The sequence below is a fragment of the Cynocephalus volans genome, chromosome 14 (assembly GCF_027409185.1).
Source record: "Cynocephalus volans isolate mCynVol1 chromosome 14, mCynVol1.pri, whole genome shotgun sequence".
Classification (NCBI taxonomy): Eukaryota; Metazoa; Chordata; class Mammalia; order Dermoptera; family Cynocephalidae; genus Cynocephalus; species Cynocephalus volans.
In genome coordinates this window covers 15,241,793-15,260,780 of record NC_084473.1, presented here as the reverse complement: position 1 = coordinate 15,260,780, position 18,988 = coordinate 15,241,793, and the positions used below count along the sequence as shown (strand labels likewise).

The window sequence follows — 18,988 nt, the reverse complement described above, 5'->3', positions numbered from 1 at the left end:
ATATATTATACAGTTAATATTTCAGAATTTTTATCTGCTTTTTCTAACACCTTGTCTGCTTTTCCTAACTTCTCTCTAACATCTGTGTTACCCAGGTAACATCTGGGTAGGTCTTAAATTATTTTTCTCCTCATTATCTGTCATATTTTCCTGTTTTTTCCATGTCTAATAACTTACTGGATACTAGACATTATAAATTTTACCTTCTTATGTGCTGGATTATTTTGTATCTTTATAAATTTTCTTCTTTTCTAAAAATAAATTTTATTGTGTATATTTAAGGTATACAACATGATCTTATGGGATACATACAGATAGTAAAAAGATTACTATAGTGAAACAAATTGACATTTATCATCTCACATAGTTACTGTATTAGTCTATTTCTGTTGCTTATAACAAAATACCTGGAACTGGGTACTTAGTAAGAAAACAAAGTTTATTGCTTACAGTTTCAAAGGCTGGAAAGTCCAAAGTCCTGGGAACACATCTGGGGAGGATCTTTTTGGTAGTAGCTTTACAGCAATGCAGAGGTTTCACATGGAAGAAAATGGTGGAGCAGAGAGAAAGAGAGACTGACCTTCTCATTCACTCTCTTTTTAAAGCCCTCAGGACCACACCCATGACCACCATTAAACAATTCACTATGGCAGGGTCCTCACAGTCTAATCACTTCTTCAAGGCCTCACCTTTCAATTACCATAATAGTATTTCTCACCCTCAACAGTTACAGTGGAGATTAAGCTTCAGTGACTTTGGGGGCCGTTCAGTCCACTGCAGGTACCCTTTCTTTTTGTTTGTTTTTGTGGCAAGAGTAGCTAAAATCTACTCATTTAGCATAAATCTTACATACAGTAAGTACAATTTTATTACTTGTAGTTCTCATGTTGAACCTTAGATCTCTAGTCTTGTTCATCCTGCATATTAGCTACTGTGTATCCTCTGACCTACATTTCCTAATCTCCCCTTGTCCCTGGTAACCACTATTTTGTTTTCTGTCTCTGTATACTTGAATTTGATTTTTCCCCCCCCCCTGCACACGTAAGTGAGATCATACAATATTTTTCGTTCTGTTTCTGGCTTATTTCAGTTAGCATAAATATTCTTGTACTTGTTTTTTGGGACACAGTTAATTTACTTATAAAGAGTTTAATCCTTTTGCTTCTTGCAGTTGAGACCAGAGAAATGTTCCATCATGACTAATTATTCCCCACTACTGAGCTAAGATTCTCCCCAAAGCCTATGTGTCTTAAGGTTTTCCACCCTGTGTGAGCTAGACATCATTTCCTTTTCCCTCTTTCTTTTCCTAGCCTCAGATAATTTTATTATAGTCATGCACTGACCTGTCATATGTCTGGGGACCCTCTGCAGGTCTCTGGAGTTCCTCCCAGTGTAGTTCTCTCCTCTTTAGATCTTTGTCCTGCTCCATCTGCATTGGTTTCTCTGGAATCTCAGTTATGTCTCCTCAATTTAGGGAATCCACAAGTCTCTGTTTAGATTTCTCCCTTCTTGTGCTATAACCTGGAAACTTTCTCAAGGCAGTAAGCTAGGATAGTCTTAAGACTTACAATGTTTGTTTCTCAGGGATCAGTGTCCTTCATTCCTGATGTCTATATATATATAAAATCCTGGTATTTTATACCAGGATTATCAGTATATATATATATATATATATATATATATATATCCAGTATATATATATACTGGTTCTAGTATATTATCAACTTTTTTTTTAATGTGTACTACTTAGTGCATTTTCATAAAATGATCATACTGTAACCCATGTAGCACTTAAATGAAGAAATAGTAAATTACTGTTATCTCTTTGTGGATTTCCCCAGATTTTAGTGTAGGCTGTTTGTTTGGAAGGCAATTCTATCCAAGCATTAAGGGAGAAAGGGGAACTGAGATGGGGAAGAAAATAAAGCCAATCCGGCTTCATTACACAAGCAGGTTTCCCACTGTCAGCTGGGGCTCAGTATTGCTGGAGTCATCTGGGAGTTGCAGGGCTATTCATCTGCCGTCTCATTCATTGTCTGAGGACAGGTATGAGGGGGGGTTAACACTCTTATTCTTCCATCATAGCTAAGCATGATGTTCTGAGAGGAGAAGCCCCTCAGACAGAAGTCCTAGGTGCTAAAGTGGGAAGTTATCCATGTATGGAAAACTGAGAACAGTGAGAACTGAGGGTATGTGGGTAGCACAAGGACAGTTTGTGCCGTAATCAGGATTTTATTTATTTATTTTTGGCAGCTGGCCAGTATGGGGATCCAAACCCATGACCTTGGTGTTATAAGGCTGTGCTCTAACCAGCTGAGCTAACTGGCCAGCTTTATAATCAAGATTTTGTAAGCCATATCTCATGTCGCTCACAGTCATTATCTCCCTTCAAAACACCTTAACCTTGCCTCTTTTTGTTACTTTATATAAAATGAAATATACATTATTCGCTCTTGTATGTAGCTTCTTTCCCTCAACTTTATATTTGTGAGATTTATTCATATTATTGATTTAACATTGTTTATTCTCATTGTTGTAAAGTGTTCCATTTTGTGAATATAACACACTTATGCATTCTGAGTTAATGTACATTTGGGTTATTTCTCAGTTTTGACTGTTATTAATACTGCTGCTGTGAATAATTTTGTAATTGTCTCTCTCGGTATGCATATTTTTGTATTTCTCTTGAATACGTACTTATTAGTGGAATTGATGAGTCATAGGATGTACTTGAGTTTAGGAGATTCACCAAACAGTATTTCAAAATTGTTGTACTAGTATATGTTCCTCTCAGCAAAGTGTAAAGAGTTACTGTCACTAGCTCATAAATACTAGATATTGACTTTTTTTCTTTTTTCTCATTTTAACCATTCAGATTGGTATGTAGTAGCATTTCATTGTGGTCTTAATATGCATTTCCCTGATGACTGATGGAGTTGATAACTTTATAATCACATCAGAAATCAAGTACCTAGGAATAAATCTAAAATGAGATGTGAGGAGTATCTATAGGGAAAATTATAAAACACTGTTGAGATCGTATAAGAATCTAAGGAAATGGAGGGAAATATCATGTTTATAGATGGGATGACTCGATAGTGTAAAGATGTCAGTTACTCCCAAACTGATCTATTTTTTTCCCTGCATTCCCAATAAAAATTCCAGCATATACAGATAGTAAATTTAGAACTGCACAAAAGTAGAATTTTTGTTAAATACTAATTTGTGACTGGCACATAGATGATGCTCAGAAAAATTTTTTTTCTTAATATTTTTTAACTCTAAAAATTTGTTTATAATTTTTTCTCCTTTTTAAAAATGTTTGTTTATTATTGTTAGCATGATTATTATTACAAATTGTGGCTTTTCTTTATACCCTTTGCCTGACCTATCACTCCCAAATTCCTTCCCTCCTCTCCCCCAATTCTAGTATCCTCTGGTTTGTTCTCTCCTTCTGAAAGTTCAATGCATTGTTGTGGTGTTGTCTTTCTATCTTTCTGTCTGTTTTTCTGTCTGTCTTTCTGTCTTTCCATCTTTCTTAGCACCCAGTTACTAGTGAAAACATGCAGTATTTGTCTTTCCGTGTCTGGCTTATTTCACTTAATGTAATTTTCTCCAGACTCATTCATGTGGCAGAATTTCATTCTTTTTTATGGCTGAGTAGTAGTCCATTGTGTATATATACCACATTTTTCTTACCCAGGCGTCTGTCAATGGGCACTTAGGTTGGTTCTATGTTTTAGCTATTGTAAATAGAGCTGCGATGAACATGGGAGTGCGGGAATCCTTTTGACACGATGATTTTCATTCCTTTGGATATACAGCCAGTAGTGAGATTGCTGGATCATATGGTAGCTCTATCTGTAGTTGTTTGAGGAAACTCTATACTGTTTTCCATAATGGCTGTGCTAGTTTAAGTCCCACCAACAGTGTAGAAGAGTTCCCGTTTTCCCATATCCTCGCCAGCATTTGTTATTCTTGGTCTTTTTAATGGCCAGTTTAACTGCGGTGAGGTGGTATCTCAATGTGGTTTTGATTTGCACTTGTGATGATTAGTGACACTGAACATTTTTTATGTACCTGTTGGCCATTTGCATGTCTTCCTTTGAAAAATGTCTATTCATCTTCTTTGCCCATTTTTTAATTGGATTTTTTGTTTTTTAACTGTATAGTTGTTTGAATTCTTTATATATTCTGGATATTAATATAATTTTTAAAATAATTTTTTATATTTTTGTTTTAATTGTGTTACTCAATAAAGATTTACTGAATGAATAACTTATTTTTTCCCATTTCTAAAAACAGTGTCTAGTAATTTTTAGATACTTATTGTTTTCAAATGAATGAGTGAATAAGTGAATGAAAAGATATTAATGATAAATTTTTTAAAAACTACAACATTTTTTAATTTAAGTTGATTTTGTCTCTTTCTATGTTGTCACTAAGTTCTTTGGAGGTTCATTTAGAGTCAATTACAAGAGAGACAGGAAAATTGAACTCATCAGTTAATATTCACATTTCATAATTGGGAATTTATTGGTGGATTTTTATTTACATTATTTTATGAATATTTTGTTGTGGATTTTGACAAACTTACTTTCCGTCATTATGTGTGATATCAGGCTTATGAAGAAGAAAGAGACATAATACCTCTCTGGTCTAGTGGGAGATATACCCAATTAAATTAATACTAACCCAAATACTTACAATGACTATGAGAGAACTAATAGATTATCTTGTAGAAAAATTGGCCACAGAATTGAAAGGCATTTCAAAGTAGATAACATTCAAATCATCGGTAAACAAACTAATGATTTTTTGACCTATTAGTTTCTCAAGCAAGAATATAGTAACAAATCAAGTAGAGAGGAACCGTGACTTCAAGGTGCTTATGGGTCATTAGGTAGAGATCCTGATGGGAAGGTGGATGTAAAGCCCAACAGAGAAATCTGAGCTGAAGTTATGGATTTGGGAGTGATCCCCATGTATGTATGTATGAGAAGGTTAGATTCTGGATCTGTCACTCAGGGAGATTACGTAAAAGTACAAAGAAGGCTGGGGTAAAAGCCCTCTCAAGGACTAACACTGAAGAAGTAGGTATGCTGTCAGTATGATTAAAGAAAGAGAACTTTTCAAGATCCTTTTAAACATATTTTTCCCTACATAATTTTTAAGATTTAGAGTTACAATTTAATCTGAATATCAAAATAAACGAATAAATAAATAAATATCCAATGGTAATGAGACAGACATTATTGCATATTTTTTCCTGTGTTTTAAGAGTGAGCTTCATCACATCTTCTAGGAAACCTTGTTAGATTCCTTCAATCAGAATTGAATTCTCCTCTCTGGAAATTCCCTAGCATTTTGTTATCTACCTCTCTTAGTAACTCTGCCTCTTGCTACAGTATTCTATTGTTATCAATATTATACTATAGTTATAAATTTCTCTTCTAGACCATAAGTTCTGCAGTGCAAATGTTAAAGCTACCATACATCTCAAATCAGTGGCCCTCTCTTAGAAATTATTCAATGAATAATTTAGAAAGTTTTGGCTATTTAAGTCTTAAGATTTCTTTACAGCTACAAACAGATGGTCAGTATTTCCAAGATCATAGTGATTCTAGCACTTACTCTTCAGCAACAAAGCTTTGCTGTTGCTGCTAGATTACCTACTGTCCTCCTACTGAGTTGCTTAAATACTTTTGAAGTCCCTGAAGTTAATTTCTACTCGTTGTGATCTATTTACTGTGAGTGAATATGGCCTCTGTTTCCTAAATATTTAACTTCAAAACAATCTTAATTAGCATGTGTATGTTACCATGGCTTGGCCTTCATTCAGTACCAGTAGAATATTCTTACGCATCTTTTTGAGGGTTGGGGAGAGGTGGCTGGCCAGTACAGGGATCAAGCCCTGGATCTCGGTGTTATCAGCACTATGCTCTAACCAGTTGAGCTAACCAGCCAGGCTCCCTTATGCATATTCTAAATGGCAGCAGATCTCAGTGAATCTGTCACAAGTCCAAGTTTTACTATCTTGAGTATAATACTCTTTCTTCCTGGGATACTCAGCTCCATTCCAAAGCTGCAACTAATACTGTGTTGTTCAGAGATCTGTTAGTCTGCAAACCTCTTGTTTAGTTTCTTCAGGTTCTACTCTTGCTTCTTATTTACTGAACGCATTCTGGAAAAGGCCATCATAAACAGTGTGTTGTAATTTATTCTAATTAGAACCTTTACTTACGGCTAGCCATGTGTGAGAAAATATTAATACCATCTGTCCCAGTGTTGATGACTTCCAAAAGAACAGCTGGGCTGTGGGAGCTTGAATGCAGCTAGACAGTGCCTAGGTCTGATTTTATCAAGCTGGAGCTAGATGGACACTCCATCAGGCATTGTGCTTATACTTCTCTGCCTGCAAGCCAAATCTGAAAGAACCCTCCAGTTCTCTGAAGCCCACCGAAAGTTCACATAAAAAGATAAAACTAATGGAAACATTTCATGGATTATCCTGGAATACTTGCAAATATATCAGTTTGTTTTGTGTATTTGCAGAAAAAAAGTGTTCTTTTATGCCTTATTGCGTATGGAACAAGAGTAATTGTTCATTTTGTCTAACAAATACAAATGCCATAGGCAAATGAAGCATATGCTTATTAAAATTTTTAGGAGAAAAAAATTCTTGAAGACTAGATTTTTCACTGGAATGATCCCATATACGTACTTTTCCCATAGCAATAACCGTTATACATATACAGTCTATCTGCCCTGTTTTTAATGCGTAGCATTTGTAAATGCAAACAGTGATGATTTTTAAAGGCATTATACAGGGTAAAAAAGAAAAAGATTCATGGACAAGAAACATCATCTAGTTGGTATTTGACAAACATAAAACAAAGTTTGCCCTTTCTGAACAATGAGATTCATGATTATGTACAACTTCAAGACTAAAAGATAAACATAAATGATGATGCCAAGCTCATGTATATTCAACTAAGGTGAACTTTTGAGAGAGGCAGAGAGAATTATAGCATATCTTCTCTCCTTCTAGACAGTGTTAGTGATCATGTATGTGACTTAAAACAAAATGTGTTTGTGACCTGAGATTTGTTCACTTATATTTGTTGAATACTTATTGTATAGTGTACCAGAAAAATGGGAGGTCTTTTATATATTCTGGTTTAAGTTAATCTTTATGATATACAAGAAGGGAATCTAGGGCTGGCTGGTTAGCTCACTTGGGAGAGTATGGTGGTGTTAACACTAAGGTCAAGGGTTCAGATCCTCGTACTGGCCTGCTGCCGCTGCTGCTGCTACTGCTGCTGCTGCTGTTTCTGCCACAAAAAGGGAATCTAAAGCTCAGAAAAATTAAAAAATATATATTCAAATTCATACAGGTAATTGAGCCTATTTTTATACTTGGGAGTGTCTTGCTTTAATGTCCATGTTATCAAAATTAGTCTCATGTATTTCTTATTACTCTCTGAGGTGAGTTTGAATGAGGAAAGTGAAATTCAGGATTATTAAATGGCTTGCTCACCATCGTACCACTAAACTGTGACTGTGGGTGAAATTGTTAACAAACCTATCTCCTGCTGCAGGAGAAAATGACTATTTATATCCTAGCTCTGTAAGTCTAGAAAACACTATGAAACAGTTTTTAATCAACTAGCTTGCATAGGCCTCACTGCTTATATAAAACTGATCTCTGATTGATAAGTTGCCTTTGGCCTAGAGGAACTGTAAATGAACTAGAAATACCTGATAGGGGCTTTATGCTTTGGACTTTTCCTGAGTGTGGTCAATGGCATGTCTCTTTAGGGGACTTTGAAAACTGCCTGTGGAATGGGTGCAAAAGATACCGGCTCTTTTAGAACATGCAGCTTCTTCCTAATCCAGACAAGGCAGTGCCTGTAATGACTCTACGTAACTTTGTCTCCTTGCACCTGGGCTGTCATCTGAGAAGAAAACTCCTGGAATGATCTATAAGTTGCTTTGTGGACTATTGCCAGTACTCTCAGTGAAAGGAACACCTGATGCTGCCTTGCTGGGGAGTTGTGGTTCCTGTCCTCCACACTGATGCCAAGTGGGCCCATGGTTGCCCTGTGAGTCTGAATATTAAGTTGAAGTTATGAAGACCCCCTGCTGAAGACTGCAGGGTGTTGAAGATGGGCTTTGAAAGTACCCCATTTCCACGTGCTTTTCCTGCTATGTTATAGCTGCTTTATCTCACTGTGCATTAATTTACCTTAGAAACTAACAGTTTGTTTACCTTTACCATTACCATTTAATGCTATTCCAGTTTTGTGTCCAGGCAACATGTGACTGAGGCTGCGTTGACAGCATCTCTAGCATTGACACAGAGCTACCCAACTCTTCACTCTGTCTTTAATCCAAGTTTTTTCCTAGAAATTCAAATGAGATATAGTCCTATTGATTGTTTCGGATATGATGTGGTATTTAGAATGGTGGTACCAGTTTTATTTATTTTGGACAATTGAAGAGAGAGATTTCATAAATTGTTTTCTTTTTCCCCTCCTCTTCCCCTCTCTCTCATGTTTTCTCCAGACAGCCTCCTGTCAGTGAGTCTCACTGGAGAACGTTGCTACGAGACATGTTAACTATGCAGCAGAATGTTTACACGTGTCTAGATTCTGATGCTTGCTATGAGGTAACTGTATATACATAAAGTATTTCCCTTTAATTTAGACATTTTGATTGTTACAGTTTACTGGACACAAGGGTGGTGACCATAAGCTTCACTGTAAGTATTAGTATTGAATAATAGATGATAATTGACTACTGCTTTATATTTCTTTTTTTTAAAAAAATTTTATTATGTCGATATACATTGTGGCTGATTATTGCTCCCCATCAACAATACCTCCCTCCCTTCTCCCTCCCCCCTCCCCCCCAACAATGTCCTTTCTGTTTGCTTGTCGTATCAACTTCAAGTAATTGTGGTTGTTATATCTTCTTCCCCCCCCCGTTTTTTTTTTTTTTTTGTGTGTGTGTGTGTGTGTGTGAATTTATATATTAATTTTTAGCTCCCACCAATAAGTGAGAACATGTGATATTTCTCTTTCTGTGCCTGACTTGTTTCACTTAATATAATTCGCTCAAGGTCCATCCATGTTGTTGCAAATGGCAGTATTTCATCGTTTTTATAGCTGAGTAGTATTCCATTGTGTAGATGTACCACATTTTCCGTATCCACTCATCTGATGATGGACATTTGGGCTGGTTCCAACTATTGGCTATTGTAAAGAGTGCTGCGATAAACATTGGGGAACAGGTATACTTTCGACTTGATGATTTCCATTCCTTTGGGTATATTCCCAACAATGGGATAGCTGGGTCGTATGGTAGATCTATCTGCAATTGTTTGAGGAACCTCCATACCATTTTCCTTAGAGGCTGCACCATTTTGAAGTCCCACCAACAATGTATGAGAGTTCCTTTTTCTCCGCAACCTTGCCAGCATTTATCGTTCAGAGTCTTTTGGATTTTAGCGATCCTAACTGGGGTTAGATGGTATCTGAGTGTGGTTTTGATTTGCAATTCCCGGATGCTGAGTGATGTGGAGCATTTTTTCATATGTCTGTTGGCCATTTGTATATCTTCCTTAGAGAAATGCCTACTTAGCTCTTTTGCCCATTTTTTAATTGGGTTGCTTGTTCTTTTCTTGTAAAGTTGTTTGAGTTCCTTATATATTCTTGATATTAATCCTTTGTCAGATGTATATTTTGCAAATATATTCTCCCACTCTGTTGGTTGTCTTTTAACTCTGTTAATTGTTTCTTTTACTGTGCAGAAGCTTTTTAGTTTGATATAATCCCATTTGTTTATTTTTCCTTTGGTTGCCCATGCTTTTGGGGTCGTATTCATGAAGTCTGTGTCCAGTCCTATTTCCTGAAGTGTTTCTCCTATGTTTTCTTTAAGAAGTTTTATTGTTTCAGGGTGTATATTTAAATCCTTAATCCATTTTGAGTTGATTTTAGTATATGGTGAGAGGTATGGATCTAGTTTCATTCTCCTGCATATGGATATCCAGTTATCCCAGCACCATTTGCTGAAGAGGCAGTCCCTTCCCCAGTGAATAGGCTTGGTGCCTTTGTCAAAGATCAGATGGCAATAAGTGTGTGGGTTGATTTCTGGATTCTCTATTCTATTCCATTGGTCAGTGTGTCTGTTTTTATGCCAGTACCATACTGTTTTGGTTATTATAGCTTTGTAGTATAGCTTAAAGTCAGGTAGTGTTATGCCTCCAGCTTTATTTTTTTTGCTCAAAAATTCGCTCAAAATATTTTTTGCTTTGGCTATGCGTGGTCTTTTATTGTTCCATATAAATGTCTGGATAGTTCTTTCCATTTCTGAGAAAAATGTCTTTGGAATTTTGATGGGGATTGCATTGAATTTGTATATCACTTTGGGTAGTATGGACATTTTCACTATGTTGATTCTTCCAATCCAAGAGCACGGGATATCTTTCCATCTTCTTGTATCCTCTCTAATTTCTCTCAGCTGTGGTTTGTAGTTCTCATTATAGAGATTTTTCACCTCCTTGGTTAACTCAATTCCTAAGTATTTTATTTTTTTGGTGGCTATTGTAAATGGGCAGGCTTTCTTGATTTCTCGTTCTGCATGTTCACTATTGGAGAAAAGAAATGCTACTGATTTTTGTGTGTTGATTTTGTATCCTGCAACTGTGCTGAAATCATTTATCAATTCCAACAGTTTTTTTGTTGAGGTTATAGGCTGTTCGGTATATAGGATCATGTCATCTGCAAACAGGGACAGTTTGACTTCATCTTTTCCAATCTGGATGCCCTTTATTTCCTTCTCTTCTCTGATTGCTCTGGCTAGTACTTCCAACACTATGTTAAATAGGAGTGGTGAGAGTGGGCATCCTTGTCTAGTTCCTGTTCTTAAAGGAAAAGCTTTCAGCTTTTCCCCATTCAGGATGATATTGGCAGTGGGTTTGGCATATATGGCTTTAATTATGTTGAAATACTTTCCCTCTATACCTAACTTATAGAGGGTCTTTGTCATGAATGTGTGCTGAACTTTATCAAATGCTTTTTCAGCATATATAGAGATGATCATATGGTCCTTGTGTTTGAGTTTATTAATATGGTGTATCACATTTATTGATTTGCGTATGTTTAACCAACCTTGCATCCCTGGGATGAATCCCACTTGATCGTGGTGAATAATTTTACGTATGTGTTGCTGTATTCTGTTTGCTAGTATTTTAGTGAGGATTTTTGCATCTATATTCATCATGGATATTGGCCTGTAGTTTTCTTTTTTGGTTATATCTTTACCTGGTTTTGGTATCAGGATGATGTTTGCTTCATAGAATGAGTTTGGGAGATTAGCATCTGTTTCAGTCTTTTGGAATAGTTTGTAAAGAATCGGTGTCAATTCCTCTTTGAATGTTTGGTAAATTCTGCTGTGAATCCATCTGGTCCTTGGCTTTTCTTTGTTGGGAGCCTTCTTATAACATCTTCAATCTCCTTTATTGTTACTGGTCTGTTCAAATTTTCTATGTCTTCATGGTTCAGTTTTGGGAGCTTGTGTGTGTCCAGAAATTTATCCATTTCCTCCAGATTTTCAAATTTGTTGGCGTATAGTTGTTTATAGTAGTCTCGAATGATTCCTTGTATTTCAGATGAATCAGTTGTAGTATCAACTTTTTCATTTCTAATTTTTGTTATTTGAGTCTTCTCTCTTCTTTTTTTTGTTAGCCATGCTAATGGTTTGTCAATTTTATTTATCTTTTCAAAAAACCAACTTTTTGATTCATTGATCTTTTGAGTTGTTTTTGGGGTTTCAATTTCATTCAGTTCTGCTCTGATCTTAATGATTTCTTTCCGTCTGCTAACTTTAGGTTTGGATTGTTCTTGTTTTTCTAGTTCTTTAAGGTGAAGTGTTAGGTTGTTCACTTGCCATGTTTCCATTCTTCTGAGGTGAGCATTTAATGCAATAAATTTCCCCCTTAATACTGCTTTTACAGTATCCCACAGGTTTTGGTATGATGTATCATTATTTTCATTAGTTTCAATGAACTTTTTTGATTTCCTGCTTGATTTCTTCTTGGACCCATATGTCATTGAGTAGAATGCTGTTTAATTTCCATGTGTTTGTATAGTTTCCAGAGTTTCGTTTGTTATTAGTTTCTAGTTTTAATCCATTGTTGTCTGAGAAAATACATGAGATAATTCCAATTTTTTTCAATTTATTGAGACTTGATTTGTGACCTAATATGTGATCTATCCTGGAGAATGATCCATGTGCTGATGAGAAGAATGAATATTCTGAGGTTGTTGGATGGAATGTTCTGTAGATATCTGCCAATTCCAATTGGTCTAGAGTATTGTTTGGATCTTGTGTTTCTCTGCTGATTCTTTGCCTAGATGATCTGTCTAATATTGACAGTGGGGTGTTCAGGTCCCCTGCTATTATGGTATTAGTGTCTATTTCCTTCTTTAGGTCTAATAGAATTCGTTTTATAAATCTGGCTGCTCCAACATTGGGTGCGTACATAGTTATGATTGTTATGTCTTCTTGATGGATCAGTCCTTTTATCATTAAGTAGTGTCCCTCATTGTCTCTTTTTATGGTTTTTAGTTTAAAGTCTATTTTGCCAGATATAATAATAGCTTCTCCAGGTCGTTTTTCTTTTCTGTTTGCATGGTAAATCTTTTTCCATCCTTTCACTCTTAGTCTGTGTGAATCTTTATGGGTGAGGTGGGTCTCTTGTAGGCAGCATATAGTTGGGTCCTCCTTTTTGATCCAGTCAGCTAGTCTGTGTCTTTTGATTGGGGAATTTAAGCCTTTTACATTAAGAGTTGTAATTGAAAGGTGTTGATTTATTCCTAGCATTTTATTGGTTGTTTGGTTGTCTTAGGTGTCTTTTGTTCCTTGCTTTCTGATTTACTGTTTGGTTTCTGTGTTTGTTGGTTCCTTAGGTTGTAGATAGTGTTTTTGTTTGCTTGTTTTCTCTTCATGAATGCCATTTTTATTATACTAGTGGGTTTTGATTTTTCTTGGGTTTTTATGGCAGTGGTAGTTATTTTTCAGGAACCAAACCCAGTACTCCCTTGAGGATTTCTTGTAAGGGTGGTCGTGTGGTAGTGAACTCCCGCAGTTTTTGTTTGTCTGAGAAATATACTATTTGCCCTTCATTTGGGATGGATAGCCTTGCAGGGTAGAGTATTCTTGGCTGGCAGTCTTTGTCTTTTAGTATTTTGAAAATATCATCCCATTCCTTTCTAGCTTTTAGGGTTTGTGATGAAAAGTCTGATGTTAGCCTGATTGGGGCTCCCTTATAGGTGATTTGATGCTTCTCTTTTGCAGCTTTTAAGGTTCTCTCTTTGTCTTTGAGTTTTGCCAATTTGACTATGACATGTCTTGGAGAAGGCCTTTTTGGGTTGAATACGTTTGGAGATCGTTGAGCTTCCTGGATGTGAAGATCTGTGATTTTTCCTATACCTGGGAAGTTTTCTGCTACTATTTTTTTGAATATGTTTTCAATGGAATCTCCGTTTTCCTCCCCTTCTGGAATACCCATGACTCGGATATTTGAGCACTTAAGGTTGTCTGATATCTCTCTCAGATTTTCTTCAATGTCCTTGATTCTTTTTTCTTTCTTTTTGTCTGTTTGTGTTATTTCAAACAGCCCATCTTCAAGTTCAGAGGTTCTCTCTTCAATTTTGACAAGCCTGCTGGTTAAACTCTCCGTTGTGTTTTTTATTTCGCTGAATAACTTCTTCAGTTCAGCAAGTTCTGCTACTTTTTTTTTCAGGACATTGATTTCCTTGTACATTTCCTCTTTCAGGTCCTGTATACTTTTCCTCATTTCATCATGATGTCTAGCTGAGTTTTCTTGTATCTCATTCAGTTTCCTTAGAATTATCACTCGAAATTCCTTGTCAGTCATTTCAAGGGCTTCTTGTTCTATAGGATCTAGAGTTTTAGATTTATTAACTTTTGGTGGTGTACTTTCTTGAGGTTTTGTATTTCTGGTATCTTTTTTTTGATGTTTATTCATTGTGGCAGGGGGTTTCATAGTCCACCGGTTTGAGACTAATGACTAACTAAGATGTTGCTGTGGTTGCCTATTTGGTATGGCTACCTCCGTGACTGCTCAGTTGGCCTCTAGTGCCTTGTGTGTGTGGTTGCCTTGGGTCTTGGGCCTCTACGGGGAGCCACCTTTCTCGTCAGCTTGGACTCTGCTGGGCTGGTGGATCCCGTACCACAGGGTGTGTGATCTCTGTTGAGCTTTCACTTCCTGTGCAGGACTTCTCCCTGTTCCGTGTCCTCTGGTCCGGGCTGTTGGATCGTGCAGTGGCGACCCCACAGGGTGTGTGGTTTCTGTCGAGTCTCCGCCTCCCTGACCGCACATCTCCCCGCTTTGTGCGCACTGGGCTGGGCTGGGACGTGTCTTCTGCGACCCTCGTCTGTCAGCTGGGCCTTCAAGACTCTGCTCAGCACCGCCTCATCCAGGAAGTCTACCAGGTTTCTGCTAGGCACAGACGACTGGTCACTCTGGGTGCCTTTGTAGCACTGTGTAGATCTTTCTCGGAATTATCACTGTCCTCCTGGTATTGCGGTTATTTGTGTACTTGTCTTATCTCCCACACCAGAGCATGAGCTCCTTGGGGGAGGAGCCTGCAGCACACGGTTCACCTTTGTATCCCCCTGGCACGAACCGAGTCCAGTGCCCACCTGCAGTCAGCTCTCCGGCAGGTTTAAGCGGACTTGGGAACTCTCCTACCACAGTATTCCCAACCAGAAATTGGTTAGGCGTTTTTCCGAACTGGTGGCCGCAGAGATGGTATCTGCCTCCCAGTAACAGGAAGTTTACCGGGGGCCGGACCCCAGGGTGTGGTGGAGTGACAGTCGGTCCTGCCTGTACTTCCTTGCCCTCCCGACACTGGCCGGGGACGCCCCATGCCACCAGCCTCGCCAGAGAACTGCAGAGGGAGTGGGAGTGGAGGCCAACCCACAGGCCCCGAGAAGCCCCGCGCCGGGCAAGCAAGTGGGAAGGCTCAGTGAGGAGCCGAGCCGGGCCAGAGCTGCCACCTCCTGGGAAAATGGAGGCAGCCCTGGGGCGGTGAGTGGCCCGGTGATGCAGGCGGAAGTCGGGTGGGCGTCAGCCCCCTGAGCAGGGCCGGGCCAGGGGTCACTCACAGGGCTGTGCCAGGTCGGGCGCTCACTCTCTGCCTCTGGTTTGTCGCCTTCCCCGTTCTTGGTTCCTGCCGCCTCGGGCTGCTTGCTCGGTCCCGTGGCGCGGCTCGGGCGCTCCTGGGAATCTTCTTTTATGCCGGCCTGAAACCTCGAATCATGAATAGGGCAGCTGGCCGCCTTCAGCGCAGCCCCAGCCTCCGGGATCCTGGCTGCATCCACGGCAGCCCTGGCACTGTGTTCCCTGTTTAGAGACTCACTTTTGCAGCTACGAAACAGTTCTTCTCCTGTCCCATACTTCAAAGCTGTTGCCTGTAAATGAGGCTGCCTCTCCTGCCGAGGGCAAAGTGGCGGTCAGCCCCCATGACCGGCCACCAGCAGCGGTCCTCCCTTAAGAGATGGCAAGAGGAAGGTCCACAAGTTTCCTGGCTGCCTGAGGCCCAGTGGCCGCCTTTTCCACCTCAGCTACTCCGCGCCAACCGCCGCAGCCACTGCCATCTTGAAACTCCCGCAGCTAACTCACTTTTAATGAGATGCAATCTAAAAGAGTTTTATTGTTTGATTTTATTGTTAAGTAAACCAGACACAAAATGAAATAGAATGTCTTTTGTAGCACTTTGCTCTGATATCAGAAAGCACGACCCACTGATGATGACATGAGAGTTATAAAAATAGGTCTCTATTTTGTAAAATCGTTCAGTTTTTTAAATTCAAGGTGATTTTAACAAAAGAGCGCTAATATAGACTTGAGAAATGAATGGTTTTATTTGAATTTCAGGTTTTTAAGTGAATGATGGTAGTGTTCATATTGATGATTACAGTCTCAGACCACTTACAACTGCGAGTAATTTCCCCTTTTGCATCTAAAGCAAAACTTGAAATCAATTTCAGGAGAAAATAACTCATACAGACATGGGGTCTGAAACCTAACTGTCATTAGTATGTCTGAAGTAGTACTTTCACATTGTACTGGTATTAATTCGATACTTTGCTGTTTCTGACCATGGTTTTGATTATGACTGAAAAATTGGCAATAAGTATTATTACACTTTAAGTCCTGTGTGGAGTAATCTATCATAACAGTTTGACATGTTGCATTTAAAAAATATTTTAATACCTTTCTGTTTGGCTTTGTTATTTAATGACTTCTGTCCATGAGTCTTTCCATTGAGAAAATGTTTGAAAGCGTATTATAAGTTTTGAAATGGTTCTTGATAGTAATATAGATTTGGCAAACTTAAGTTTTTAAATATCATTTTAGTACCTTTTAAATATGCTATATTATCTTACTGATGTTTGGTTATTGGGTTTTATTGTCCTTGGAAAATAACCTGAAAGCACAGTGGCATAGCTTTGAAATTGTTGACCATTTATATACAGCATGTAGAACAGGTATCTATAGTGTTCATTTTAACAAAACCTTTTAAGTTTTAGGGTGAGTATATTATATTTTTCAGTACTAGTCCTTGACTCTTTATGGCTTACTTCAATACACCAAAGAAATATAGAGAAACCATTGCATGTCAGTCACTGGGTTAGTCTTGGGGTAAGCCATTTTCATCTGTCAGAAGTGATTAGGGTTGCTCATTGACAATTTGCTTTCTGTCACAATATTGTTTTATAATAGATTCCTCTTAGATATTAGTGATTTTATCCTTTCATACATCTCCATAAAGACCTAGGCACAAAGAAATGAAAATGAGGGGAGCCTATGAATATTAGATGGTCTTCTTAATTATAAGGAAACTCTTGCTTCTTTATGTAATCTTATTTTTTCCATCTCTTCTATTTCTGTGCTATTCTCATGTAACTGTGGAGTGATAGGAGAGAGCATTCTTGAGGAAGTTCTTGTACTAATTATTTATGACATTATTAGTTTAAATTTAAAAGGGTCACTTTGTTTAGTATTTTTCTGGAATAAGTACATAAATGATCTAAATAATAGAATTAACTTTACATTAATTGATGCTATTAGTATCCTATTAGAGTATGATGATATTTGCATGAATACCTTCCATTAGTGTCTCTTTTTTTATTTAAATAATTCTTAATGTGCAGGTTGGGAAAAAACTCAATGTTATATGGTATATTGTAATTTTAATGACTAGGTGTAAGATAACATTTGTAGCTTGGTTATTTAGTTTGTAAGAGTGAATTCAGATGCTTTAAATAGTTATGTATTATATGTATCATATTCAGAGGTTTTCTTTTAAAACATTAAAATTGTCATAAATAGTTTAAGCAGAGTAGGCCCTGCTGAGGTTGGGACAGTATGTCTAAGGAGTCCTCTTTTTATGAATAGGAACTTTAGATACTTGACTCAAGTATTCATTATAATACATTAAAATATTATGCATAATTTTGTTTTTCTCAGTGAATCTATTCTTTCTTCTCCCTAAAAGGTAGATTTTTTTTTTATTGAGGTGAAATTCACATAACATAAAATTAACCATTTAAAGTGTACAATTTGTTGTCATTTAGTGCAGTCACAGTGTTGTGTAATCACCACCTCTGGGATACATGTATTTTTAATTTATTTTATTTAGCTTTCAGAGCCTTCATTTTGTTGAGAATTGAGTCTTTCCTCTTTATTACTAATTCTAGTTTCTTCTTTTTCCCAGATATTTACAGAAAGCCTACTGTGCTCCAGTCGCCTTGAAAATATCCGCTTGGCTGGGCAGATGATGTACTGCAGTGCTTGTTCAATAAATCCCCCAGCTGTTATAGCCCATAAAGGGAAACCCCCGTATAGGGTCAGTTACGAAAAAAGTATTGACTTGGTTTTGGCTGCCAGCAGAGAGTACTTCAATTCTTCCACCAACCTCACTGACAGCTGCATGGATCTAGCCAGGTAATATTAACTCTATATTCTTCTGTAAGAGGGAAGGGGGAAGTCAGAATACACAGACTCCAGTGTTAGTTTATTATTTGCCTTAAAAAGTATATTATTACAACTACAGAGTTATATATTGTTTGAATATAGAGAGAAAACTAATTGTATTACGAATATCAATCAACTTCCTCTTGACCATTTTTCTCCAGCATGTTTTCCCCAGTTATTTTTGCTGATTATCTGTAAGATTGTGTTTCTCTTCCATTGGAAGAGATTCATGTGATAGCCTATAAATTCAAGTTCTGAAAATTTTCAACACATGTAGGTGGTATCTGCCTCCTTTGCATAGCTTCTGCCTTGTATAGAGCCAAGGGACCTGATCAGATGATAAAGCTCAAGAGTCCCTTCTGGGCTGAAATTTCTAGACTATAAGTTTACTTCCTCTCTTGGCCTGTTGTGCTGCTATTTTAATGCACTTCTCTTGTTTAACACTAGAAAGAATGTATATTCATGATCTGAATTCTCATAATTAGGAATACAAAATTGCACTCATTTGTTTAGAATTATTTATGATTTACAGTTAATTTTTAGAAAGTTAAGTTTTATAAAATTAAAAGAGCCCAATAAATATTGATCAGGAAGTAAAATCTGTATCACCTTCATACTAATGAATTTTAAAAGCTTTCAAAGAGATAACCTGATTTAATGTTCCAGAAGCTGAGAAATAGTTAAATTGTGTTATGGCTCCTCTCCCCAGCCATCTGACCAATATGCTGCTGTTCAAGTTGGTTTTCAACCGTTTTGTAGTGTCTACTCCTTCTAATACAGATTTCTCCTTCAGTTCACACTCTGAAAGTCTGTGTCTGCTTTGTTTTTCTTTGTCTGAGATTTCTTTTCTAGACCTTGGTCTACTTTGCTCAGAGCTGTGCTGTTCCGCATTCATTTATAGAAACACTTTTTAAC

The 18,988-nt window shown here is 37.5% G+C and overlaps 1 protein-coding gene across 2 annotated transcripts in view; it reads left to right on the top strand.

Annotated features, from left to right (window-relative positions):
* Window positions 1-18,988, top strand: part of NBAS (NBAS subunit of NRZ tethering complex) — a 361,846-nt gene that overhangs the window by 154,517 nt on the left and 188,341 nt on the right. For both annotated transcript variants that reach the window (XM_063078155.1, XM_063078154.1), the window contains exons 29-30: window positions 8,569-8,671; window positions 17,814-18,043. In XM_063078155.1, the coding sequence (XP_062934225.1) occupies window positions 8,569-8,671; window positions 17,814-18,043 (333 nt within the window). The remainder of the gene's footprint in view (window positions 1-8,568; window positions 8,672-17,813; window positions 18,044-18,988) is intronic.